The sequence below is a fragment of the Elephas maximus genome, chromosome 15, assembly GCF_024166365.1.
Source record: "Elephas maximus indicus isolate mEleMax1 chromosome 15, mEleMax1 primary haplotype, whole genome shotgun sequence".
Classification (NCBI taxonomy): domain Eukaryota; kingdom Metazoa; phylum Chordata; class Mammalia; order Proboscidea; family Elephantidae; genus Elephas; species Elephas maximus.
Genome location: NC_064833.1, coordinates 12,581,416 through 12,608,215, shown reverse-complemented (window position 1 = coordinate 12,608,215; position 26,800 = coordinate 12,581,416). Strand labels below are relative to the sequence as shown.

The 26,800-nt window shown below is 42.0% G+C and overlaps 1 protein-coding gene across 1 annotated transcript in view; it reads right to left on the bottom strand.

The window, feature by feature from the left end:
* Positions 1 to 26,800, bottom strand: part of ADCY8 (adenylate cyclase 8) — a 224,148-nt gene that overhangs the window by 61,639 nt on the left and 135,709 nt on the right. Inside the window, exons 8-9 of the mRNA XM_049853746.1 lie at positions 17,934 to 18,131; positions 4,056 to 4,156 (exon numbers count right to left, since the gene is read on the bottom strand). Of these exons, the coding sequence (XP_049709703.1) occupies positions 4,056 to 4,156; positions 17,934 to 18,131 (299 nt within the window). The remainder of the gene's footprint in view (positions 1 to 4,055; positions 4,157 to 17,933; positions 18,132 to 26,800) is intronic.

Genomic DNA, 26,800 nt, shown 5'->3' with positions numbered 1-26,800 from the left:
TGGTTTGAGATTTTCAATCCCAAGGGCAGGTTCAGGGCTGTCATATAATTTAAGGCCCAGCTTGTAAAATAAGCTGCCTTAAAGACAAATGGAGCATTGCACGTAGGGAATGGGAAGAATCAAAACAGCCTTTTAAAAAAAATGGGCTGCAGTACAAAGATCATTGGGAAGTTCTTATCTTAGCCAAAACCAACTCTGGCAGATAGGTTAAGGGAAGAAAAAAATCTCACGTTCAGGCTCTTTCACTCGTACCCCTAGCTCTGTCTCATTTATCCTTGGTATCTGACCTTTTTGAACAAACAAAAAACACCATTTTGGATTCATTTCAATCCAATAATCACTGCAGGGGTGAGGAAATTGGAGGGGGAGGGAGGGGCTCCTTTATCCCAGGAATAAGTTCTCTTTTCAGAAAGAGAAACTATAAGTATGGCTAGTAACCCTATATCACTATAGTCTACCTTGAACAGTCCTGAGACTTCAGCAAAAACTTAGCCCTCTGCCTGGAATCAAGTGAGTACCCATTAACAAATTCGAGATGAATTGTTAGAGCTAAGGCTGCCGCTCAGGTCAAAGAAAACAGCAACTAAAAATCATAACTCAGGTTGTCACACAGTGATCAGATGGATATATAGCTGGTAAGATGCACAGAAAAGACCATGATCTGGTACCTCTTTTTTTTTTCCCTTCCTTCCCTTGCTCACTCCCTCTCTCTCTTTTCCCTCCCTGCTGCCCACTATCCCTCTCTCCCTTTTTTTTTTTTGTTTCTCTGTCATGCATACAGACTTATACCCGTTGTTCTATAATTCCAAAATGTATTTTCTCATCTTTCCTCAGTTTACCCTTCTGGGAGAGGAACATTTGTGTGTGGGTGGAAATCAGAGGCAAGAGCAGGGCCAGCACCATCTTTCCTTGTCAGGGTCCGTTAATTTTTGCTGTGGACTGGGAATTAGCTGTTGGTCATATGAACAGAGATTGCCTCATCTGCCAAAAACTTCATGACAGAAGAAATGCGAGTGAAAGGCACCTACCATCTGTTTAGTCACAAAGAATCAATTGGAAACCAAATGAGTTGGAGAGGAAGCAAGTGCTCATTAAAGAAAGCTTTGTTGTGTCGGGAGCCCACGGGCCACTCAATTCCCACAACATGTGGAGTGTCTGGTCAGAGTTCAGCTTTGAGGTTTTCTTCGTTTTCAGGGTTTTCTCTTCAGTAAGCAAGTGAGGGAGAGGCACCGGCTGTGTTTCAGTTACCAGCTTCTGCTTGAACCCCAGAGTTACAGAATCTACCCAACTGGCTGCTGGGTGAGGTTCCAGGTCACTCTCCCAGGATCCCAGACAGTGGAGAGTCAGTAGCTGACTCACTAGCCTTGGTTAAGCTACATAGAAGGGAGCCTGCCCAGGGCAGCTGTGAAGTGTGATGCTTGGGTTCCCATGGGGACAGCATCCCCTTCTTCCATCCCAATGCCAAGCCCAGACCCTCAGGGTCATCCTAGTCTCCTCTCACTCACCCGTTACATCCACTCAGTCACAAGATCCTGTCAACTCTATGTCCCAAACATTTACAAACCCATCTTCTCTTGTCTACCCCCATTGCCACTACCCTGATCTATTATTTCCTACCTGGATTCTTGCAGTTGGTCTTTCCAAAACTAGACCGTTATCCATGTCCAGTGTGACCCTTCTAACACAAACCCCAGCACCTCACTTCTTTGGTTAAAATTCAACAATAAACTCTCCTCTGCCAACCAGTCACAATTCCTTAACAAAGCTTACAAAACTCTTACCTCATGAAACTCAATTTCCAGTATTTCCTGAGGCAAAAGTCTAGATTAACAATTTTAAATCTCTTCTTTTTTTTCTAATGCTATAAATTTACCTCTGAGCACTGCTATCACTGCATCCCACACATTCTGATAAGTTATCTTTTCATTTACTTCAATATATATATATTTTTAATTTCTCTTGAGGCTTCTGTGAACCACAGGTTATTTAGAAGTGTGTTGTTTAATTTTCAGATATTCAGGGGATTTTCTCAGGTATAGTTCTCTTATTGATTTCTAGTTTAATTTCATCGTGGTCCAAGTGCATCCTTTGTGTTATTTCTGTTCTTTCAAATTTGTTAAGGTGTGGTTTATGGCCCAGAATGTGGTCTTTCTTGGTGAATGTTCCATGTACACTTGAGGAGAACGCCCAGAATGTGGTCTCTCTTGATGGATGTTCAATGTACATTTGAGAAGAATGCCCGGAATGTGGTCTTTCTTGGCAAATGTTCTGTGTATGCTTGAGAAGAATGTATGTTCTGCTGTTGGTAGACTGTCCCTACCCGCTTGTGTTCTGGAATTCATGGAGCTACCACACTACCTATTTTTTTTGTCGCAAATATAGTCCATGAGCTTTTTGGTTTTGCTATCTAGTTGCTCTGACACTGCTGCCATCACCTATCCAGAATCTCCTTTCTCCTTCTCCCAATACCCCTTGCTAATCCAGAAAAGCTCAAGCCTGGCCATTCTCTGTGTCTTAGTGAAAGTTAACGTCTCTCCTTCATCAATCCTCAGCCTTCCTCAAAAATCCTTCAGGATTCTGTAGAGCAGGGTCAATTCCAAATTCCTTGGGATCGCATTAGGGACACTGAACTTCTGTCAGTGCCATCCTTTTTCATGGTGCTCACCACACCTTTGCCCAAGTCCTTACTCTAGACCCTTTGATTTACTCACTATTCTACAAACACATGGTCTTCCATGCTTCTCTGCCTTTTGCCAGTGCTGTTTTTTAAACTGGGGATGCTCTTCTACTCTTTCTCTCTCATCCTCTTCAGCTCAAAATACCACATTTTCTGCAAACTTTTTCCTTGAACCACCTGGTCAGAAGGAGTCACTGACTTTGGTGCAATGCAGTTAGATAGTTAAAGACACAGACTTTATCTTTGGGTTCAAATGCCAACTCAGTCACCATATAGTTATGTGACCTTGGATACTTCCTCATCTACAAAAAGGAGATTAGAACACCATCTCACTGACCGATTATTTCTGAGGCTTTTTTGAGAAAATCCATGCAAAGAATGTAGCATTTTCTTGGCACATAATAAATGCTTAGTAACTGGGAGCCATCATTAAATATCTGTCTCTCACTAAACTATGTCTTCAAAGCTACAAAACACCCCTCGCAAAGTTATATTTTTCCCAGGGTCTAGCATGTTGCTTTGCCCATATTAGACATTTAACAAATATTTGTTGATGTCATTTTCCTCAACTACTTATAAGGGGAAATCTTGTGGTAAGATTAGAGAGAAGTGAATTTAACTGAGAAAAGATGGAGGAGTTACCTACAGTGTAGGAGAGAGGAAAAAGCATGGCCATTGGTCTAATCCAGAGCTAAGTTCAAATCCTGGCTCTGGCACCTATAACCTGTATGACTTATGGGTCTAATACAGTGTCAAGAGCACAGGCTCTGGAGCTAGGCTTCCTGGGCTTGTATCCAGACTGTAATATTTGTCAACTCTGAGACACTGGGCAAATTATTTTACTTCTCTGAGCCTCAGTTTTCTCCTCTGTAAAATGAGGACAAAAATAGTACCTATCTCACAGGGCTGTCATGAGAATATCATGAGTTACTCTCAGTAAAGTATTTTGGACAGTGCCTGGTGCACATACGGGTATTTCCATTATTATTAAAGTGCCAGTTTTGCTGAGTCAGGAACCTGTGGTGCTGTGTCTATGAACAACTCAAGGTCATTAACAAAAGAACAAGTAAATGGTGACTGAGGCTCTTACGCTTACTTTCTGCATTCATGGGTTCAAAGTAAAATAAGAGGGGGGCCTAGTTTGGCTTTCATTGTTATTGTTAAGACTGGCAAAAAACACTTGTGCCTTGGCAGAATAATTTTTACACAGAGTAAGGCAACCAGAATAGACACTGTTGTGGTCAAACATTTTGGTATGAACCCTAGGTCCAGTTATTTTAAATTCTGATCCCTGAAAAGGTCAGCTGGTTGGCTCCAGGTAAGAGGCCATCAGCTCACAAAGACATTTCCCCTGACAATTTAGTCCCTCTGTATTTACCTTGAAGAAGGAAGCAAACTTTGGATTGCCGTGATGAATAGAAGAACGATAAATGCACAGACCAAGTTTGACTTGAATACTTCATCCCTCATTTGAGAGTACTGTAATTAAAAAAAGAAAAGAAGAATGAATTACTTTGCAGTAGAGCTTGGCTTTTGGAAGAGGACATTTTAGCAGGGTTTTTGGGGAAAAGAGCAAGAAGAAACAGGCAATTAAATATTTTTTTTAAAAAAGGAAGAGGCATCCATATCTTAATAAACCCTTCTCACAGCATTATCTCCATCCTTCCCACCTGATGAGAGCCCAGGAATGAACAGCCTTCATAGGAAAGAGGATGGCAGGGGACTTGGCATGAGTATCTCCAGGTCCTCCCCTCTTTCTGAACTCACATCATTTTAACAAACAGAAGAGCACACAACCATATATGCAGCAAATCAAATTCACACTGACTTTCTTCCTGAGTAAACTTAAGTCATTTCGGGATCTTCCTCTATTTCTTGTTAGGTTTGAAGACTCAGGGCAATGTTTTACCAGAGGGTCTTTCTGCCTTCTTTTTTTAATAAAAAAAGATTGAAAAATAAATTCACAGAATCTTAGCATAGAAAGCAGCCTATGAGATCTCCAGATAATGTGGCCCTTTCATTTCACAGGAGAGAAAGCAAGACGGATAGACCGATATGCTTGGTGCCCTTCTGCTCTCTGGCTGTGGTGGCCCGGGGGAATGGCTGTAACTTTATTTTCATTATCCAAAGTACTCAGTAATTTCATTGTCCAGCCTTAAAAGCTTCTGGAAGGTCAGCATTGAATGCTTACTTGCCTAGTTTGAACTATCTTGGGAGTCACAAAACTAAGGAATAACCCAGTTCTTTCAGAAGGAGGAAGGGTTTTTAAAACTGAAAAAGACCTTGAAGTTAGCCTAACCCAAGCCCCTCATTTTACCTCTAATGCCAGAGAGGTTTAGTAACTTGCCTTAGATCACACAGATTGCAGATCATGGTTTCTTTTTGAAACAGAAAGCTAAACTTGGCTTGAGGAAAACAATAATGGTACACTGTTGGGAACTCTGTAATCCTTGATTTGAATTTTACAGAGCTACTTTATAAAGGAAGCTGGTAAACAGAGCTCCCACTCCATGACCATAGTATCCAGGGAAGTGTTTTAGTCCAACTGCTTGTTGGTATGGTCTTCACAAACAATGGTTATGTGGTTTTTATTCTCTTGCCATCTTGGTGTGGCCTGGGTCTTAGATTGGAACTTACTGCTCAATGTCATGGCTGAAATTTGGAGGACTGCCTGTTGCTTGTGAGCTCCATGGAGAAAGGACAATGCTGCTTAGATTCTGTACATTTATTACTGTGCAGGGCCATGACTTTTCTACTCACTGATAATCGAGGCCTCTGTCTGTTTGTTCACTCCCTGCCTGGTGTCCAGAGGGGAACCAGGGACACGCCCCTAAAGAATCGCTACAAACCATCCTCACCCCTGATGAAACCACAGAAGATCCACGTTACTCACAGTTACTAATTATGCTGCCTAACAAGGCCTAGTTGTAGAGATCCACATACACAAACTTGAAAATAAGTGGATCAGCCATAAAGTAGTCAATTCAGAGAAAAATAAATAGCCGAGTGCTTTCTAACAACGAATTGTACAAGATCTAATTATTCTTTGTTGGCTGACTGATTAATTTTCCAATGAGTTTGGTTATACAGATTTGATCATGGGGTTTTAAAAGCAACATGTTTTAGTGTATTTAATCTTTCACTGCCTCCTTCTCTTCATCATCATTATCATTATCATCATCATCATTATCATTATCATCATCATCACAGCATCTTACAGTTATAAGGGACTATCACCTCCCCAAATCAGGAATCCTTTCCACAATGTCCCCAAAGTCTACTCAAAGCAGGTGACCTCCCCTGCTTTGTCTGTGCAAGTGAGATTCTTTTCTCTGAGCCGGGACAGAGTATCCTAGAGTTTAAGCACCCTCAGCTTGAATACTTGCAGTACCTGAAAGCTCACTATTTTGCAAAACCTTCCTTTCCATCGTTGGCCAGCTCTCACTGAGAAAAGATCCCTTCCTGGAGAACCCAAACCTGAGTCTCCATGACTCTTTCCTTGAGTATTTCTTACTGATGACTTTAAAATAGTGATGTATTCATCATCATTTGTCCAGACTAAAGTTGCATAAGGTTTTATGCTTTTCATCTTCTCCAAATAGCAAACTGGATAGAGATGACTTAGGAAGACTCTGGGAACTTTGCCACCAGATCTTCTATGTGGTCAGTGTGTGATTGTGGGAAAAGCCAATTTTTTTGAACCTCGCTTAAAAAAAATCTGTCAAATAGGGAGATGTTTGCAGTGCTAAATTATTCTTTTTACATCTGATCTATAGTGCCTTGTGCAGTCGCATAAAAGAAGAACCTTATAAGAATTTTGAAGTTGATGTCAATCATATACAAAAAACTGGGTTTCAGAATGGAGTGCATTGTTACTTCAGAAATGCAAGGAGAGTGTAACTGTGAAAAGAAAATCCCTAATTGGCTCCTGGCGATGGGGTACTGAGATCGAGTGGTGATTCATTTCACTTCCTCTCGGTTTGTGAAGGTCTGAACACAGCTATATTAAGATCTACATATGCTGCCTCCTACTGTAGTTAGAGACTCATCATCTTGCCTCTGACTGTCCTTACTTGGCCCCGTTTATCCTTTTATACCTCAGGGGTGAGCATGGACTACTGTAGAGCTAGACTATCTAGATTTGAATCTCAGCTCCATCACTTGCTAGCTATGTAACCTTGAATAAATATACCAGGCTTTCTATGCCTTAGTTTCCTCATCTAGAAAATGGGGATAATAATAGTATTTATCTCATCAGGTAGGAGCCCTGGTGGCTCAGTGGTTAAGTGCTTGGCTACTAACCAAAATGTTGGAGGTTTGAACCCACCAGCCACTCCTTGGGAGAAAGATGTGGCAGAGAGCTTCCATAAAGAGTATAGCCTTGGAAACTTTCTGGGGCAGTTCTACCCTGTCCTACAGGGTCTCTATGAGTCAGAACTGACTCAACAGCAACAGGTTTTGTATCTCATCCTCATTGTTGAGAGGATGAAATGTTCCATGCCAAGTGCTTAGATCAGTACCTATCCACTTGCTAATCTCTATGTAAGTGTGTCTACTATTATTAGCCAATCAACCAACCAACTATTTATATTTGACTGTAATATCTGTTACCTTTGTGTAGCCTGCCCTCTAGAATGATGTCTTCTGTCCCTCAGAAGGAGGTGGTTGAAATACTCACACCATTTTGGAATTGACTCAACAGCACTGGGACTGGGTTATAGCAGTAAAATAAAAATTATTATAAAAATTAAAAAAAAATAGAGAAAACTGAGAGAAATTCTGAATGGAAGTAAGAACCAATGGTACTCAGCCAAAAGCTTATATAAATGTTCCCCTGGGTGCCACATCCTTATTTTTATGTGGCTGCTGACAGAAAATAAGCGACATTAAATGAGTGTTTTGAAAACACGCAGCAGAGATTTTGGTTCCTGGCAAGCACTATTTATGAGAGTCATGACTCTTATCAATAGAAAAATGGGTAACATTGGGTAGCTGATTTGTGTGTGAACAATGAAGCTCACCTTCGGTTTTGTTTAACGTGCCTTTGGTCTTTTCAGGAGGCAATTTCTGGTTTTGCCTGCTCTCACAACTAAGTCAAATTAGCTGACAGAATCTGACAGAATTTACCACAGAATTAACTCCTTGACTGATTGTACCAACCAGCTGTCTTTTTGGATACAGGGGTGTTTCAGGGACTCATCATTCCTATTCCTAAAGGAGAAGGTGTTCTGTGTGTTTATTTATTCACTTGTTTATTTTTTACGTGTGCATGGTTCGCTATGGTGATGGCGTCCCCTTTGTTTTAATCTAGCTTTACCAAGGTTCTGGGTTCTACCAGGAGCACGTGGTAGATTGTTTGGGGTGAGAGAACTTTTTTATGGTTTCAATTTTGCTCTTTTTTTTTTTTTGTTGTTGTTGCCTTGAATGCTCTTTAGAAGGGAGGATGGTGAGATTTCATCTCACATACTTTGGACATGTTATCAGGAGGGACCTGTCCCTGGAGAAGGACATCATGCTTGATAAAGTAGAGGGTCAGCAAAAAAGAGGAAGACCCTCAACAGGATGAATTGACACAGTAGCTGCAACAATGGGCTCAAACAGCAGTGATTGTGAGGATGGTGCGGGACCAGGCAGCTTTTCGTTCTATTGTACATAGGGTCCATGTGGGTCAGAACCGACTCAATGGTACCTAACAACGACAAGGTATTTGGCACCACTCATAGCTGTGCAAGCCCTCCTGCCCACCCCACTGGCTAATCCTTAACATATTCCACATTATGAATATGATAGAATTTTGCAAAGTGCGGTAGAAATAGTCAGAGGAGACAGAGTGACTTAGATTTTTAATTCCAGCTCTATTGCCTTCTACGTGTGTGGATCTTGGGATAGTTACTCAAACTCTCTGAGCATCACTCACCTACCCAATAGCAAAGATAACACATACAGGAAAGGTCTGCTGTCACAATTAAATGAAATGAGGCAACAAATATAAACGATCCAGGCTAGGGCTTGATGTCGTCATAAGGGCTCAACAAAAGTTAGTTCCCTTACAATACTGTGGTCTCACTTGCAATTAACTGCAGCCTCTGAAGCACTTGATAAGTATTATCTGTGGTTCATCGGCATAACGACCTTGTGAGGTGGCTATTACCACTCCCACTTTTTGGATGAGAAGGTCAGTGACATGTTCACGGTCACAAGGTGGAGTGTAGGCCCTGAGGGAGCAGAAGCCACATCTTTCTGTCTTCATACTGCGCCTCAGTATCTGACCTGGCTAAATGTACATAAGAGAAGCAGGACAAATGCTCTGAGCCAAGCCAGTGGACCTGCCAGGAATCCCAAGGAGCAAGAACAGAAGAGCAATTCTTTCAGGGGCAAAAAAGAGACCCACATGTGAAAGGACAGCAAATCCTTGGGTGGCTTGTTCTCACAGAAAGAAAGCCCTTGGGGAGGATCAAATACCAAAAGACCTTATTTGGAACACGGTGATATTAGGGAGCTAGGAACAGTCACATTGCTGAGAGAAAAGATAAGTGAGTGATGCTTATGTATTTAAACCTATTCCAGGGAGCCAAGCTGGCTGCTTCCTGTGTTTCAGTAATCTATGGGCGTTGATGGGAAGGCTGCCCTCATGGAGCTACAGGTACAGGATGAGACCATAGACCGAGGGATACAAGGTGCATTAAGGCTTCCCTCTCCTTCCATTTTTCATGAAGCAGCTTTTTTAAAAGACGTCTGGGAGAAGCATGAGATTTATTTTCAAGTGAAGGTTTAGCCACACCCAAGCTCGGCATGGGATTAATCAGAAGGGCATGGGAAAAGAAAAACAGTCACACTGATCCAAAATTTCTGTTATATGAATATTGTGTCATCTAATTTTCACAACAATCCTAAGGGGCCGTATTATGATCACCACGATCTCAGTGAGATTGAGCATTTTGTCCTGTGTTACCCAACCAAGGGCTGGTGGGGGTTGCTTCAAGTCTCATCTGTCTAGTAATCAAATCTTTTAACAAAGACCAAATGCTTGTGAGATAAACCAGGCCTTTGTATGTGCATGCATGTGTGTGTGTATGTGTGTGTGTGTGAGAGTGTGTGTGAGGGAGTCCAGCTGAGTGATAAAAAGCGAACGACTTGTCAGTATCTACCAACTGTCAGTCAGTACTAACCAACTGTTCTTTGTGGTCACTTCTGTTTTTAAAGTGGGATGTGCACCAAGGTCTCTTTCACCCCAGAGCTTGATCTTCTGGGGCCACCATGGGCCTTAAGAAAACATCTCCTCCAGGCCTGTCTAAGGCCATATCGGCCTCAAGTGCGGACCTGGGGACCTGGCTGCTGTGATTTGACCTCTGACAGTTGGAGGCAAGTGACCAGTCCAATCTCCATGTCCTCCCAAGGAGAGAAAGAGTGCCCTACAGTTCAGGACAACAGAATCCTAGAAAAAGTATTCCTCACAATGTAGGACCACCTGAAAATCAGAACCCTGGTGGTGGGAGACAGGCAGGAACCTACATTTCAACAAGATCCTCACGTAATTGTCAAGTCTCTATACCATTGGCCTAGGACAAAGAGGCTTTTTTATGGCAGAAATTTGTCACAGTGACAAAAGGAGGCCTTTTTTCAAAGAAAAGAGTTTCAGAAGTAAGCAGAAAGATATCAGCATTAAAAAAAGGAAAGGATTCTAAATGAGTTCTTCATTGATGTGGCTTGATTTTAATACCCTGGTAAAATGTCTACGTCAAAAGCATAAATACCCCATTAACTTTGAAGTATATAGTAAACATAATCCAGTCTTTATTTAAGATGAGGAAGTTTCCTCATTTGGAGGTGGTAAGACACTGTTTTTGGAACCACTAAGATTAATGAGCTTGCTCTAAATAAGTGTTTCTCTGTTATTAGGCTCTCTTCTGGCACTAAATGTTTCTGGTTGGTTTCTGTGGCCTGGAAACATCCATAAGTAATTGTAATCTATTTTCTTCCCCTATCCTAGGAGAGAAATGAGAACCAGAGACCAAGAAATATCACCTTCTTCTAAGTGCTGCAAGACAAATGATCCTGCAAAGAGGTAAGTTCCTCACTATATAAAGAACACTCACAAATCAATAAGATAAAGGTAAACAGCACACTACAAGATGGAACAAACATGACAAATGGGCAAAATACAAAAGGAGAAATATGAAGACCAAAACATATGTGGAAGGACATTCGACCCCAATAAAAACTTAAAAAGTAAAAATAAAGACAGGGAGGTGCTGTTTGTTTCTCATCGAATTGGCAGTTCTTAAAAGTCAGTAAACTGGGCTAGAAGTGTATAGAAACTGATGCTCTTAAACGCTGCTATTGAGAGTAGCGGTATACCAGCACTGCAGGCAATTTCAGATTGTCTATCAAAGATTTAAAAACGTGCATTCTCTTTTACCCACTTTTAGGATTTTATCCTAAGGAAATAATTAGAGCATAGATTACGATCTATCTGAAGCAGGCTGGTTTCAGAAGAGGACGTGGAACCAAGGATATGGAACCAAGGATATCATTGCTGATGTCAGATGGATCTTGGCTGAAAGCAGAGAATACCAGAAGGATGTTTACCTGTGTTTTATTGACTATGCAAAGGCGTTCGACTGTGTGGATCATAACAAATTATGGATAACATTGTGAAGAATGGGAATTCCAGAACACTTAACTGTGCTAATGAGGAACCTTTACATAGATCAAGAGGCAGTTGCTCAGACAGAACAACGGGATACTGTTTGGTTTAAAGTCAGGAAAGGTGCGTGTCAGGGTTGTATTATATTCTTTCACCATACCTATTTAATCTGTATGCTGAGCAAATAATCCGAGAAGCTGGACTATACAAAGAAGAACAGGACATCAGGATTGGAGGAAGACTCATTAACAACCTGCATTATGCAGGTGACACAACCTTGCTTGCTGAAAGTCAAGAAGACTTGAAGCACTTAATAATGAAGATCAAAGACCACAGCCTTCAGTATGGATTGCACCTCAACATAAAGAAAACAAAAATCCTCATAACTGGACCAGTGAGCAACATCATGCATGATAAATGGAGAAAAGATTGAAGTTGTCAAGGATTTCATTTTACTTAGATCCACAACCAACAGCCATGGAAGCAGCAGTCAAGAAATTAAAAGACGCATCGCATTGGGTAAATCTGCTGCAAAGGACCTCTTTAAAGTGTTGAAGAGCAAAGATGTCACCCTGAAGACTAAGGTGCGCCTGACCCAAGCCATGGTATTTTCAATCACATCATATGCATGTGAAAGCTGGACAATGAATAAGGAAGACTGAAGAAGAATTGACGCCTTTGAATGGTGATGCTGGCAAAGAATACTGAATATACCATGGACTGCCAAAAGAATGAACAAATCTGACTTAGAAGAAGTACACCAGAATGCTCCTTAGAAGCAAGGATGGTAAGACTGGATCTTACATACTTTGGACATGTTGTCGGGAGGGATGAGTCCCTGGAAAAGGACACCATGCTTGGCAGAGTACAGGGTCAGCAGAAAAGAGGAAGACCTTCAACGAGGTGGATTGACACAGCGGCTGCAACAATGAGCTCAAGCATCACCACGATTGTAAGGATGGCTCAGGACCAGGCAGTGTTTCGTTCTGTTGTGTGTGGGGTTGCTATGAGTCAGAACTGACTCAATGGCACCTAACAACAACAGCAACAACATAGCAGTAGGGGTTACAGTGTAGTTTATAATTTATAATAGTGGAAGACCAAAAAAGACATGTAAATTTGGGGTATTAGTTAAACATATAACAATTAAACCACTCCGTGGCATAGTATGCAGTTATTGAAATCATTTTATAAGTGAATATTTAACACTGTGGAAAAAGGTTCAAGGCTTATTGCTGAGTAAAGAATGCTTAGCACTATCTTAAAAAAACACTATGTACATAATGGCCTATTATGGATTAAGTTGTATCCCCCAAAAATATGTGTTGTAAATCCTTACCTCTATGCCTGTGGTTATAGTCCCATTTGGAAATGGGTTGTCTTTGTTATGTTAATGAGTCAGGATTAGTGTAGGGTGTATCTTGAGTCAATCTTTTTTATATCTCAAAAGATATAAAAGAGATTAAACAAGCAAGCTAGAAGTTAGAGACGGGGGAAGAGAGATGCCAAGGCACACGAAGATTTCCCAGGAGCAGAAGCTCGAAGGGACCTTCCTCCAGAGCCGACAGAGGGGGAATGCCTTCCCTGGAGTCTGAATTCAGACTTCTATCCTCCTGAACTGTAAGAAAATAAATGTCTGTTTGTTAAAGCCATCCACTTGTGGCATTTCTGTTATACTGGCACTAGATGACAAAGTCATGGCCCTATTTTTATAACAAATTGCACTGATGGATGTATAGATGCCAGGTCATGAAAGAACAGCATGGCTGATGCCAAAAAGTCAGCAGCAGTTATCCCAGGTTGTTCAGATTACAAGGGATTTCATTTTCTTCTTTTGGTCCTATATGCTTGGTATAAACTTTTGTTAATGAAAATGCATTTTTTTTTTTTAATAAGAGAAAGGCCCTATATAAGAAAAGAAAAAAAAAAATCCAAAATTGTCATCAGTATTTGACAGCCATGCCATGTGTTCTACATTACTTTATCTTAGTCTAATTTTCTTGCTCCTGAAATTTGTAAGCTTCCTTAGGACATATTTATCTTGACTAAAGAAGGTCAGAGAGTTCTGTGGATGTTGGGAGGAACTGGAAGGGGCCTTTGACAACTGGACTAAGAGTTCCCCCATCCCTCATTCTACCCATCCGGGGGTCAGCTCAGAATGTCCTCATGGGGTTGCTGAAATGTGAGAATGCTGAGAAACCAAGTCCACCCTGACTCAGGCCCAGGCCTTGGGTCATATGATTTGTCATCTACACTGGGTAATTTCTGAGGGTGAAAGGTTTGCTATTAATAGTCATATTGGGAAAATAGGTTTCAACCAGAACGTATGTCCATAAGGTTATTGGGAATTCACAGACTTATAGTACTAACTGCTGAAAGAGATTCCAAAAAAACCAAACATATTGCTGGCGAGTTGATTCTGACACATAGCGACCCTATAGTGACCCTACAAGACAGAGTAGAACTGCCCCATAGAATTTCCAAGAAGCAGCTAGTGAATTTGAACTGCCATCTTTTGGTTAGCAGCTGAGCTCTTAACTACTGCGTCACCAGGGTTCCTGAATAAGATTTGGAATTGTCTAATCCCCTCACCTCACAGTCGAGAAACTGAGGACCAGAGAGAGAAAATATGTTGCCCAAGCTGGTCTAAGCCATGTGCTCCAAGAGCACACTTTCCTGAAGCTTAACTTAAAAGATTCCTGGGGAGGGGGAGAGCCACCTTGAAATGCCATGGCAGGGACTGAGGAGAACTTTTATTCTTTTCTCTTGAAACTCCACTAAAAAGGGTCAGATCAAAACAGACCTGTGTCTTTTGGCTGCGAGAGTTCTCAGAGGATATCCTGAGGGCAGCTCCAGGGAGCCAGGCCATCTCCCCCAATCTTCTCAGCCTGAGCCCTTTATCCATTCAGCAAGAATTTACTCAACACTCTGAGGTATATGAAAGTTGTTTTACACAGCGCTGCTGGTAGATAAGCTGATTTTTATAAGTGAAGGTGACCGGAACTGTTTGAATCAAGTTTCTAAGCATGTCCAAGGTGCTGTTCTGTTCTCTAATTCACTAATAAAGGTGGAGAGGCCAGCGGGTTCCCTTATTCATGTATCTTCTTCTTGTTCAAACAGAATAGAGCCTTTGCTTCTCTACAAAAATACCAACAGCAAAATCATTGCTTCTATTTCCACTTTTCCTTTCAGAAACTTGCTTTTATGCTCTGAACTTGTTTCCAAGAAGCAGGCTTGGGTAGTGGGAAGAGAACAAGCTTTGGAGTCTAAATACTGTTCCCATTTCGTCAATTCTAAGATGCACCCTTTCCACATTTAACATCTCTGAAATCAGAATGCAGCTTACTATCGACGGCATCTTAACACTGCCTAGAAGATTCATCTATGTAAGCTGAAATTGACAACAGCACCTCGAAAGGTTAGATGAGCAGTTTAATGGGCAGAGACTTTACATTAATGGTGGTGGAATAATTTGGCAGAGGATAGAGGGAATGGTTACACAACTTGAAGAATGTAAACAATGTTACTGAATTATACATGTACAATTTGTTGAAAAGGTGTATCCTTCACTGTGTATATTTTCACACACACTCCCACACTAAAGCCAAAACTGTAGGACTGGACTGAAGCTCTTCCCAGGTGGGTTTTGACTGTTTCTGGGAGTTACCAGGGGGCAATATCATTTGGAGACCACTTTAAAATGAATTCTCTGCTGAGGTTTTTTTAATTTTTTTAATTTTTTCTACCATATTCGTAGTGTGAATTCAGATGTCAAACCTATGCAGGTACCATTTTCGAGTTTAATTTCCCAGGGAGCTCTTTTCCTCCATTGAACCAACACCAGGGTATAGACATGCATGGTTCCTCACGGTCCTTGTGACTGGGTGGGCTTTTCCCTGGTCACCTCCCTTACCCTGAGGGTGTAAGCCCAGCACAACTGGGGAGGGTGTTTCTGCTTAGACTCCCATATATTGGGGGATTTTTCTTAGTGCTTCATAGAAAACAGAGCATCCCAGAGTTGATGGCTCCTTACCCAAAACTCAGTGCCGTCGATGGCTCCTTAGTGTCCATGAAATATGGTAGCTGGGCTTTGAGATCCATGACCTCTACTAAACCTCTCAGAGGCTCAGTTTTCTTTTTTATAAATGGGATAATAACGCTTCTGGGAGAATGAAATAAACTGATGTACATAAACACCAGGCATGGAGTAGATGGATGCTGATACTATTCTCCAACTCTGGAGTCCTGCAGATTTGCGGGGCCCTTTCTTACTCAACTTCTCCCTTAAGCCCCTGTCCTGTGCCTCTCTCTATCTGTAGTTCTAGAAGGAGGGGATGAAGATAGCGCAGAGTTGTTCTCTTCATACAGGGGTTTGCAAGAGCAGCAAGTCCCAGGGGCTCCTGGCAAAGGCAGAGCGGTGAACGGATAAGAGTGTGGGACTGGGGATCAATCAAATCTCAGCCCTTCTTCTTATTGTTTGACTTTGGCAGGCTATGCAATCATTTTCCCTTGTCTCCATTTCATCAACTGTCAGAAGAGGCTATTGATAGTATCTACTTCATATTGTTGTTGTTACTTTGTGTGAACATCCTAGAACAGTGCCCGGTACATAGTAAATACCCAGTGAATGTTACTTATTATGATATTTTCTGCTCAACAGTACTGCAGTTCTTAGAGGGGGTCTCCGAGTGAGACTCCATGAGGCAGGTTTCTGAGACATGAGGGGAATGACCATTTTCTGATGTGTCTCTTTGCCCTTGTCATCAAGGAACTGATGCATTGCGGAGTGCACGCTACATGGTACACACGGTACATGATGTGCCTACTACATGGTGCTTGGTGGACTGCCAGTGGGCAACCCCAGGTGTTTGCTCTTGTCGTAGCCCTCTGCCTCTTCTGGAAGAAGCTCCGCTGGTTACAGCGCACAGCCACAGACACGCTGTGCCTCCCTAGGTCTATTTCTGCTCCCACACCAGGTGCCTGCAGATGAGATGCAGACACTATTAAACAGAGACTGGAAACTATCTGTAGTCTGCAGGTGCTTCACTGGGGAAGCAAGGAAATCTTCAGCGAGAGTGAACAGAAGGATTTTGCACAGCTCTGGACACAGATATTTACACAGGCTAATTGAAAAGATTCTTTGTAAGACCACCTCCTTCAGTATAGTAACTGGGAAAGCAAATGCATTTAATTTGGACCAAACCAAAAAATCCGTTGCTGTCGAGTCGCTTCTGGCTCATAGTGACCCTATAGGACAGAGTAGAACTCCACTGCTAACCAACAGGCTGGCGATTTGAACCCACTCAGAGGGTCCTTGAAGAAAGGCCTGACTTCTGAAAGGTCACTGCCTTGAAAACCCTTTGTACCAAAGTTCTACTCTGAAACACATGGGGTTGCCGTGAATCAGAATCGACTCAGCTGGTTTGAATTTTTGTATTATTTTTTGGGTTAAGGAAGGCAAAATATTTCTTTTTCTTTTGTTTTCTTATACACAGACTCAACATATCCCAAATTGGGGACTGCAAGTGAAATTCTGGGGTTTGCAATCTTCAGGTGGTTTTCAAAGAAAATCAGCAGGAATGGTGTGCATGCATGGAAGTGTGAATTGCCCACACTAAGGAAAGCAGGATCGCCCAACGCAGTTGAGCAAATGCACAACAAGTTGCTTGCTGGAGATTTACAGAGTGTTGGATCACACTCCTGAAATCTGCTCGCAAATTTCCTGCTGTTCTAGCCCAAGGCGCCTGCAGATGTTGAGCGCCTCCTGTGCCCAGTCAGGAAAGGTCTGTTGGCTTCTGTCAGTGCAAACAAGCAGCCCAGTTAAACACTGGCAAGCACCCCTTCTTCCCACTCCCCTTTACAGTTCAGAATAGGGGTGGGAGGGATAGGAAAGAAGTGTCATCTGCATCGTGATGGCCGCCATTTTGAACACTTAACCTAATCAAGGCATTGCCCTGGAGATTTTCCTAATAATCTATGAGATGGGCATATTCATTGTCCTCATTCTACAATGAGGAACTCATGCTCAGAGAGGTTTCTTCACTCACCCAAAGTCACATAGCAAGGGAGTGGCAAAGCTGTGATTCAAACTCAGCTCTAAATCTACAACTCATCTTAATTCTACTATTCCTGGACCAGTGAGGCTCTGAGCCTGGAGATAATGGAAAAATGGGAGAATAGCCATCTACCATCTAAGAGAGAGAGTGTCCCATCATTATGCTTACATATATTATGTGACAAAGGTTGCGGCTGGTGAGAATTCACCTGAAAGGAAAGGCAGCTAATAACACATGATTTAATAATCTTAGAGTGGAAGAAACTCATTTGAGGTTTACTGAGTTAAAAGATTTTTTGCTCTTTTATCCATCTTTTCCTTAAAGAGCAAAGCTGCGGCTCTGTTTATCTAGTCAGCATCTCCTTTATCGTCTTTAGTCTACTCATGATTTTCAAAGATTAAAAAAAAAAAAAAAAAAGACAATATCGAACCAAACCAAACAAGCAACGAACCAACCAACCAAAACCACAGCCCCTGGGCTCTCTCTCCAGTCCCATGAACATTTACGACAGTTTACTTCAGGAAAAAAAGCCACTACGGAGACCCAGCTCTACCTTGTGCTCCAGGCTGGAGTCTTTAAACATCAGTGAGAATGGCTTGATATGCTCTCTTCGCAATTTATCGCCACTCCGCAAGTCGATGGTATGTTCTATTCTCTTGTTAATTTCCTCAGGCCCCGACTGGACATGCAAAGCTTGTGCGAGATGGTTTGGAAGCAGATTTATTGAATTTCTTGTTAGGGCAGCCAGAGTCTAGGGGGAAAGCACATGCAAACACAATAAACCTGCGAGTCCCCTTTGGATTAAAAAAGAAATGCAATGTTTGTAGATCAGGTTGCACTGCAAACAGTCATAGCATTCCATGCAGTTGTATTCAGTGAAACCCGCAGAAGTTGATACATTAGCATTTGGTTCAGAGAAACACAACCTGGCAAAGTACGACATCAAGAGGGACACTTCCCTTTGCTCTACGTAGGTGCACTGAATTCCTTTGGTGGAGGCATTTGGAGAGCTGAAGGCTTAGAAATATTAATGAAGGTGCTTTTCTCTAACCAGGTACATCCCTGGTGTGAGAGAAAAAGAGCCACCACAAATAACTGAAAGTAAAGTATATCTAAAAAGCCCACAGAAATAATCATCTCCAACCAAGTAGGTTCTACTTTTTCTGTGGTTGTTTTATTTATTGGTGGTGGAGAGGCTTGGAGACCCATGGCTTGCATTCTTTTTTGTTTTAGCATTCCTTATAGACAGACCAAAACTGCCTGGATCTGCTCCTTACATTTGACAAAGATCATTTAATAGTTCTTTGCACAAATGTGCTTTCCCCTCCATAGGCTGTTATATATCTATATGTCTATATAGATATATGTGTGTAATATCCTTTAGGCAGGAAATGCAAGCAGTTGCAGCCTTCCACCGTTTCTCATTCCCAGGGATAAAGAACAGGAGGTGGGGAAAGGCACGACCAGTGTGGTTGGTAATTTGTATGGATACATGAATGCAGAAATAACACTGTCTCATGATGACACACCAGGTTTGGCAGTGGCAACACACCTGGTGCTCAGCTGACAGTGATGAGATCACCTGGCTGGATCTATCCCAATGTAATGCTCTTTCACAGCTCCAATTTAAGATAATTTCTTTGGTAAAAAGGGGGGTTGGAGCTGAAGGGATATAGGGATTAGGAAGGCCATCCTCTCCAAGGGATTTCCTTACCGGGAGGTATGGATGCAGCACATTCCTCCAGTTTCTCAGCTCAGCCACGTTTAAGACCATAGACGGGTCTGGATAAGACTATGAAGTCATTCAATGGCAGCATGTGAGAGGTGACGGAGACCTTGGAGGTCCTCCTGCCCAAACCCTTCATGGATCAATAAGTCTCAGAGATGTGTGCTCAAGAGCTATCAGATCTTTTGCAGAAGGCTCAGATCCTCTGACTCCAGGGACAGAGCTGGGGTCAGGGGCTTTGGCCTCCATGGAACTGTCCAGCTCACTCCATAAGGAACCTTCCTGATACTGCTGGACCCTTCATTGTCACCTTCATGGAGATACTCAATGTAACCTAAATTCGAAGTTGCTGAAGAATTCTATAGCAGGGCTTCATCACTGTTAGTGTTTACTGAAACTCTCATCTCCGGCCCCAGGAGAAATGATAGAGTTGCCTGTCCCAACATGAGAAAGAAAAGTATGTGCTCTTAGGCACTGAAGCAGTTAATTTCTGCTTTGAAAACCAAGGAGGCTACCAGAGAGAAAAAGATAGATGTTAGGGGCAGGTACTGCAGCATAAGCGGTAAGGAGAGGGCTGGAGCGGAGAGAAGGAAGCAGAGACCAACGTTCCAGAAAGCTGAATAGCAGGATCCAGGTGGAGGCCAGAGGGTTTGGGCTCCTGGGATTAAATGCTATTAGAGTGGAGGAGGGCTGGGCTGTGGGCCACTTCTCACCTGGATTTCCTACCCAATTCTGGGCTGAAATTCTTTATGCACAGATTAGAAACTGACAAAATTTAGTTTTCTGTTTCGGAGGAGAGGAAAGGACACTCAAGCTGTCTTTGAACATCCATTGTGGCTCAGCAATGCCAGGATGCTCTCCTGGCAAGTGATCGGTCCACCAACTGCTGATGAAATCAGCTACAATATCTATTCACATCAATAGTTAGGCATCTCGCTCTTTGTAATTTTTATTTTCTTGTAGTTAGTTTTAAGTTTCTTAGAACTAAACTGAGCCTAACCACTCTACCAGTCCCTCCTGCCCCCAGTGATTCTCAGACTTTGAATTTCACAGAGAAGGGGCATTAAAACAAATAATATTGGGACTGATTTATAATAAGTATAATTCCTGCAGCATCAGCAGCAGTGACTACAACTACAGCTATCTAATATGACCATTATTTCATAGGCACAATTTCCAAAAAAAAGCATAATCTCAGAATAAAGGACATTCCTTTACATTGAATTAATTTAGTTTAATCAATAATAATAATAAAAAAACCCATTGCCATGGAGTTGATTCCAACTCATAGCAACCTTATAGGAGGGGTAGAACTGCCCCACAGGGTTTCCAAGGAGCTGTTGGTGGATTTGAACTGCTAACCTCTTGGTTAGCAGCCCGGCTCTTAACCATTGCACCACCAGGGCTCAACTATCTACTTTGTCCTTTTTTTTCTCATATTGATGTGGACTGGTGAAACATCATCAGGGACAGACATTGGTTGATGGGCTGGAGTTTGGGAAACTAGGAAGACAAGATGATACTTCCTGTTTCCTGTGCATTATAACAGGTGTCCATCCAGAGGACTCTGCTGCCATTGGCCACTTACGTGAGCAGAGACCAATCAAATCTGCTCTTCTTAGAGTTCCCTCACCAAATTCTATTGGCTGTCTGTGCACCTCTCTTTCTTTTACTTTTGCCACCAGAATATAGTTAAGAGCTGGGAAGGCACCCTTTTCATCAAAATGCCAACGCCATGGTGGAGAATTCTTTTCTTGTCCAAGGAATTATTTTTAGTCCTTGCTGAAGACAGCATTGCCTGCTGTTTTATGCGGATAGTCAATTCTCAGTGGTCCCTTTTCTGACCACTTGCTCCATCAATTACGTATGACAATGATCTGTAGTCAGCAATCTCTCTGACACCCACCTCACACTTTTAGGGCATACCTGCTGAAGGGAAGACCAGCATCAACTCAAGAAGTCAAGCCAGTTGGAGTTGGGAAGAGAAAGCACCTGCTTTCATGTAATCCCCAATACACTGCAAAGCATCAGTGTCTTTGGGGGTGATTCTGGCTTGTGATTATCTGAGATACCCCTCCTCCTATTAGTAATGGCCATTAAGATTTGACCATGGGGTCACCTTCAGTGGAATAATTCCAACACCTAAAATCCATACTCTGACATCTTCACAGTGCTACATCTGCATGCAGCATTGGGGAAATGTGTACGTTGCCTTATATACTTGTTTAGAGTCATACTGGAACAAGCTATTTTTAATGGAATATGGTTTTCTCTTTTTAAGAGTTACAGTACCAAAGCAAGCTAGATTGGGATCATGCTAAAAATAAGACAGCAGCACAAGCTTTCCAATATGATTCCGATCTTAAATTGGCCTCCAAACGGTTGAGAATGGTCTTTCAAATAAACAAGTTAAGCAATTGGTTAGAGAATAGGAAAAACAAACGGGTGAAATGGAAGGAAATGGGAGATGCCATGAGGATAACTGAGTATATATTCATTTATATATATATTTGAATATATATTTCAATGCATAATTGAAATACTTATTATATTTATTTGAAATAATAAATATGTATATTTATTTACATCAGCTGGAGTTTTTAAATATCTGAGAGGTCAAATTGGCAGTGTCAGTGCTGAGCTGGCCTCTCACATCTCAGTCTTTCCATTAAGAAGACTTTGCAGCCCTAGGTTTTTCGAAAGCGAGAGCCATGCTCCCTTTAGGCATTTCTGAAATTCCTTCCTCACTCACAGACGATTAAGACAGATGAAAGCCCAAAGGAGAACCAGCATCCTTTTTGAGCCCATGTTTCTGAATATCGGATCTCCCTTGAAAGTCTGAGGGTTCTGGTGACAATGATCATCTGAATTTCTGGATATCACTTTGTAACTGCATTTGAACTGGGAAGTTATGAATTCTCTTAATCTCATCGTTTATGACCTGCCAACTATTCTTTGGGAATCTTATCTATGTACCTGCTGCAAACATACTTCTACAGATCCTATCATTGCATGGGAGGCCATAAACTTTGATAGTTTGTCTCCATGAATAAATTCTTCCAATAAGATTTCAAACTACACAGTGGTCCAGAAACACCCAGTTTGGTTGAGTCAAAAACACCTTAGCTCTTATGGATCACATATTACAATCTCGAAACGCCCTTGAAAGCACCCCTATAAACATTTAAAATCAGCTCACACGGTTTCAGTGCTGGAATGCTGGGGAATCACCTGTCTATTTCATTACTCAAAAACCAAATGGAGCCAAACCAAAGCAAACTAAACAACAAAACGGAAAAACCAAACCCGTTGCCTTTGTTCACTCTGTCCCAAAATTTGTTCCAAGGAACATGAGAATGACAAAATGCTTCCTTACAGAGTCATTCTATGGATCCACAAGCTCAGGAAATGTAGAGCCATCATTTGTTGGATCTGCACTAGAAAACGCTCTCCTTTAGAGATGGAACATTGTCTCTTTTACTCATTTCTTTGGCCCCAGTGCCTGAAGTGATCAGTCAGTATGTGTTTGTTGAATGAAAAATTCTTATATCTTCCCATTGGAGCCTCCCGGTCCGTATTCCTGAAATGAAGTTACTGATAAGTTCTGCAGCGGTGAGACTTTGAAACGCTGCCTTTTACAGTCTTTTTGACTACGCAATTCTTTTTTCTTCAATCACCTATACATGTTCAAGGGAATACCATTTGGGAAACAGCGCTATAAAGTTCTTCCCTGATTTCGTTTGCAACTTCCCACCCATAGGAGGTGTTCCTGACCTTTTAATAAGATCAATTTATCTTCCTCCGTGTGGCCAACTCCTAATGTCTGCAGTTTTTCTTCTCCAGGCTAACGGCTTCTATTTCCTAATGGTTCCACAGGTGATGTGGTCTCTACACAACTCCCCATGCTTCCTAGCCTGTCCATGCCCTGGGTGCACTACTGCACAGAATCAGACCTATGCAAATGACATCTGACATTGCCCTGGAGCTCACACTCTGGACACCACATGACTTGTTGAACAATCGCTTAGTCTGGAATACTTTATGCATTGGAACATGTAGCATACAGGCTGCATGTCCTACTGCTACTTCACAAACCAATTCAGACCTCACCTCTTCCAGGAAGCCTATTCTGAGCCTGCACTTACCCTCAGCACAGCAAACATTGTGATGTATTGTGATTGCCTAATTTTATGTTTGTCTGCTCCTCTAGACTCTTATCTCCTTGAGGGCAGGCACTCTTTTTTATCCATGGCTGTATCTCTAGCACCTGGCATACTTGGTAGTCCTTAATAAATACGTGTGGAATGAATGAATGGATGAATAAATGAATGGATGGATAAAAGGTGAGTAGCTGTATAAGATTACACCTAGGGCAGTGTTTCTAGTCTTATGCTACCAAAAGCCTCTTTATTTTACACTCTTCTCCCCCAAATGGACTTTAAATTTGGAAAGATTCTGTTTACCCAACTATTTTTGTCAAGTAAAAATTAGTTTGCTTTCCTTCTACTGTTCAATAAAATGTGTAGTTTCTAGTCAGTCTGAAATAAAAAGCGTTACCATACCAGTTGGTATAATTCCAGCCAAGAGTCAAAGCCTTGAAAGGTAGCCTTCTGATGCTTTTCACTGTAAGGCTTTACCAGTGTTTTTGGGATCTGAAGAACGCCTCACAGATTCCCCATAGTACTCCCCAGGGCTAGTCACTGGGCACCAGAAACCACAGAGGGGAAAGAACTAAGTTAGAGCTCTAGCTGAGTAATGCGTGCACTAATGTCTTTTCGATTCTTCCCCACAAGCAGCTTGAAGGGGGAGACTGAAGTTAATGGTGACTGAAAGTTATCTTTTAGCTCCCCTGGGAGGCAGCTATGAGTCGGAATCGACTCGATGGCACTGGGTTTGGTTTTGGGAGGCAGATGGCAGAGTCTTGAGATTTAGCTAAATGTAACTGTGACCAGAAGTCCCTGAGTGGCAGAAATAGTTAACACACTCAGTGCTAACCAAGAGGTCCGAGGTTCAAGTCCATCCAGAGGCCCCTCAGAAGAAAGGCCTGGCAATCTATTTCTGAAAAATCATCCACTGAAAACCCTATGGAGCACGGTTCTACTCTGACACAGATGGGGCCACCATGACTGAGCCTGAATCAACCCCATAGCACCTGGATTGGTGTTTTAGCTGTGACCACAGTCCCACAGTGTCGGCCAATTCCTCATTGATTTGGGAAAGACTTCGAGAAGATGCCAAGTTCAGCAGGCTCAGGGCATTGCTGGGGACCTCTGCCTTTTATCCTGAGTTGGTCTATCCCTTCCCAAAGCCTCTGCCTGTTCTTGGGCTCAGGCTGGTGACTGCACTCAGATGCAGGCAAAGCCAAGGCTTTCCTCAACTACGACCTGGACCACCCTTCCATTCACCCTTGTGAACGGTAGTGTTTTCCTATACCTAACTCAGAAGTCTCTGTAACTCCATTTCAAACTGGCTGCCTGGAGAGTTTGGGTTATGAAAGAGGCGGGGATTTTAGCAGCAGTGTTTACAGGAATTTGTAAATCTGTCTTTGTATCCTGCTTCCTGTGTCCTACAGGCAAACATGAGAAGAAATAGCTGGGAACAAACACTAAGCCTGGATAAAAACATCCCAAGTGAACACATTTTTTTTTTTCTTCCCTCTACTCCTTGCTAAAACTCCAATCCATCCTCCAGAAGAGAAAGCTCCTACTTTAAACAAAAAAGTTAGTTTTGTGTTCTTTTTTGAAAGCTCATTTCCTGGAAAAAGAGATAATCTAGTCTACAATAGTTTGCATGCAGGGACCTAGGGAGAGTGCTGGTTGTGTTTGGAAGGGGAAAATGTACTTTTTAAAAATCTGACAGTTGGGACCAGATATTTCCTTGGATGTAAGATGTAATATATATATATATATACATTTTTTTTTTTTTTCTGGTAAGAAGATGCTAAATGACACTTGGATGTCTTGGAGGGCCCTTGGGCATATATCCACATAGGGCATCCCAGGACTTGTCCTGTAATAATTTTCCTTCTTATGGAAATGGAAATGCTAGGATTGGACCATTCCTCCATAAGCAAGAAATGTTGGTCAAGATGTGCTATTTGGAAAGAAAAATGCTTACATACATGAATTGCACTGGATCAAAACAGTAACAGGTATCCTTGGTGGTGAAACAATGGGAAAAGTCCTGATGTAGCTCAATGAAGAAATTTCACAATGAAGAATCTTAGCCCAGCCATTGGCTAAGTTGGTGCCAAATCTCAAAAGTCAGGAAAAAAAAAACCAAAACAAAACATATTTTTGCTCTTTCTTTTCCTAGCTGCCTTCAAATATTTAAAATACCATACATCCATTGGTTAATTACCAGTTTCTCAGGCCACAATTTTATGACTCCCCAAATGATCCCTGGATGAAAGAAGAGTCCAACTAGTGTGTTTAGAAAAGTTTCAGCCATTTACTAGCATGGGTTAATCACAGGCTACCTGCTGCATCCTTGCCAAACTTAAACGCGCATCTTCAGACCTGTGATACTACAGGAGCCACAAAATCATCCCTACCCCTGTCTCTTCCACCTTAGTCTACGCCAGGAAAGTCAGAGAAAGGAAGGATCATTAGTCAAAATTCCTGGGTCAAATTGCCTACTTAATCCACTCAGTGCTCCCTGGAAGTTTTCATATCCACTTGCCTTTCTGAAAAACCAGACCCCTCTAATGATGCTCTCTGGCTGAACTCAGCTGCTCTCAGTTAGAATCAGGGCTAAAGAGAGCCTGGGGAGTTTAGCTGTCAGAAAAAGCCACATTACCGGAAGAGTGCCGATTTCCTATAGGGAAATTTTGAAAGTCCTTCATGTTTCCGACCTAAAGACTGCAGATGTCCCATCCAATGAACATCAAAACTTAGTCTGATGTTAAAATGGTAAAAAACAAATTTACCTAGGGAGGAATATTTGCCTGTGATTTCCTACATACTAAGCTGAATATAGATAATTAGATATTGGACAGCATATGACAGAAGCAGTAAACCCTGAAAACTTACTTTTATCTATCTTGAAGACCAATACCCTGTATTTCAGGTGTTTTTAGGGGGGGAAAACTAAGGTCAAGTTCCCTGTGGTGGAAGAGAAGCACATGCTATGGTCTTGAGCAGTAGAAACCCAGAGAGGGCAAGCTTGCTCCTCCCCTCTTTCTGGGATCTTCTTCCCTCATTCTTTCCCAACTCTTGCTTGTCTGTACATCTCAGCATAAGTGTCACTTCCTTGGGAAGGTTTTCCCTAAACACCTTGAGTCAGTGTTTCCTCCTCCACTACACCATCCTGCTATTATTGTATTCACATTGAGCCATTCACTTGTTTGTGACAAGCGTGACCAGATGTGGGATCCTTGAGAACCGCCTCCTCTATCCCTCTCTTCCCAGCACCTAGCACAGTGCCTGGACAATTGTAGTTGTTCAATATGTAGTTGATAACTGAATGACTGAATGATGAGTGAGCAATGAACAAACGAAGATCTTCTAGAGATTGGTGGGGCTGACTTGCTCAAGTTGAAAGACAGAAGTAAAAATGAGTTTGAATTTAGAGAATCCTTTTTCTTGAGGGCATTTCTATAAAAAAAAAGGAATCTGCCACTTTTGTTTGCACCCCACTCCTTAGACACAGAAACAAGAAGAAATCAGGGATAAACATCACATGATAGGAAGATA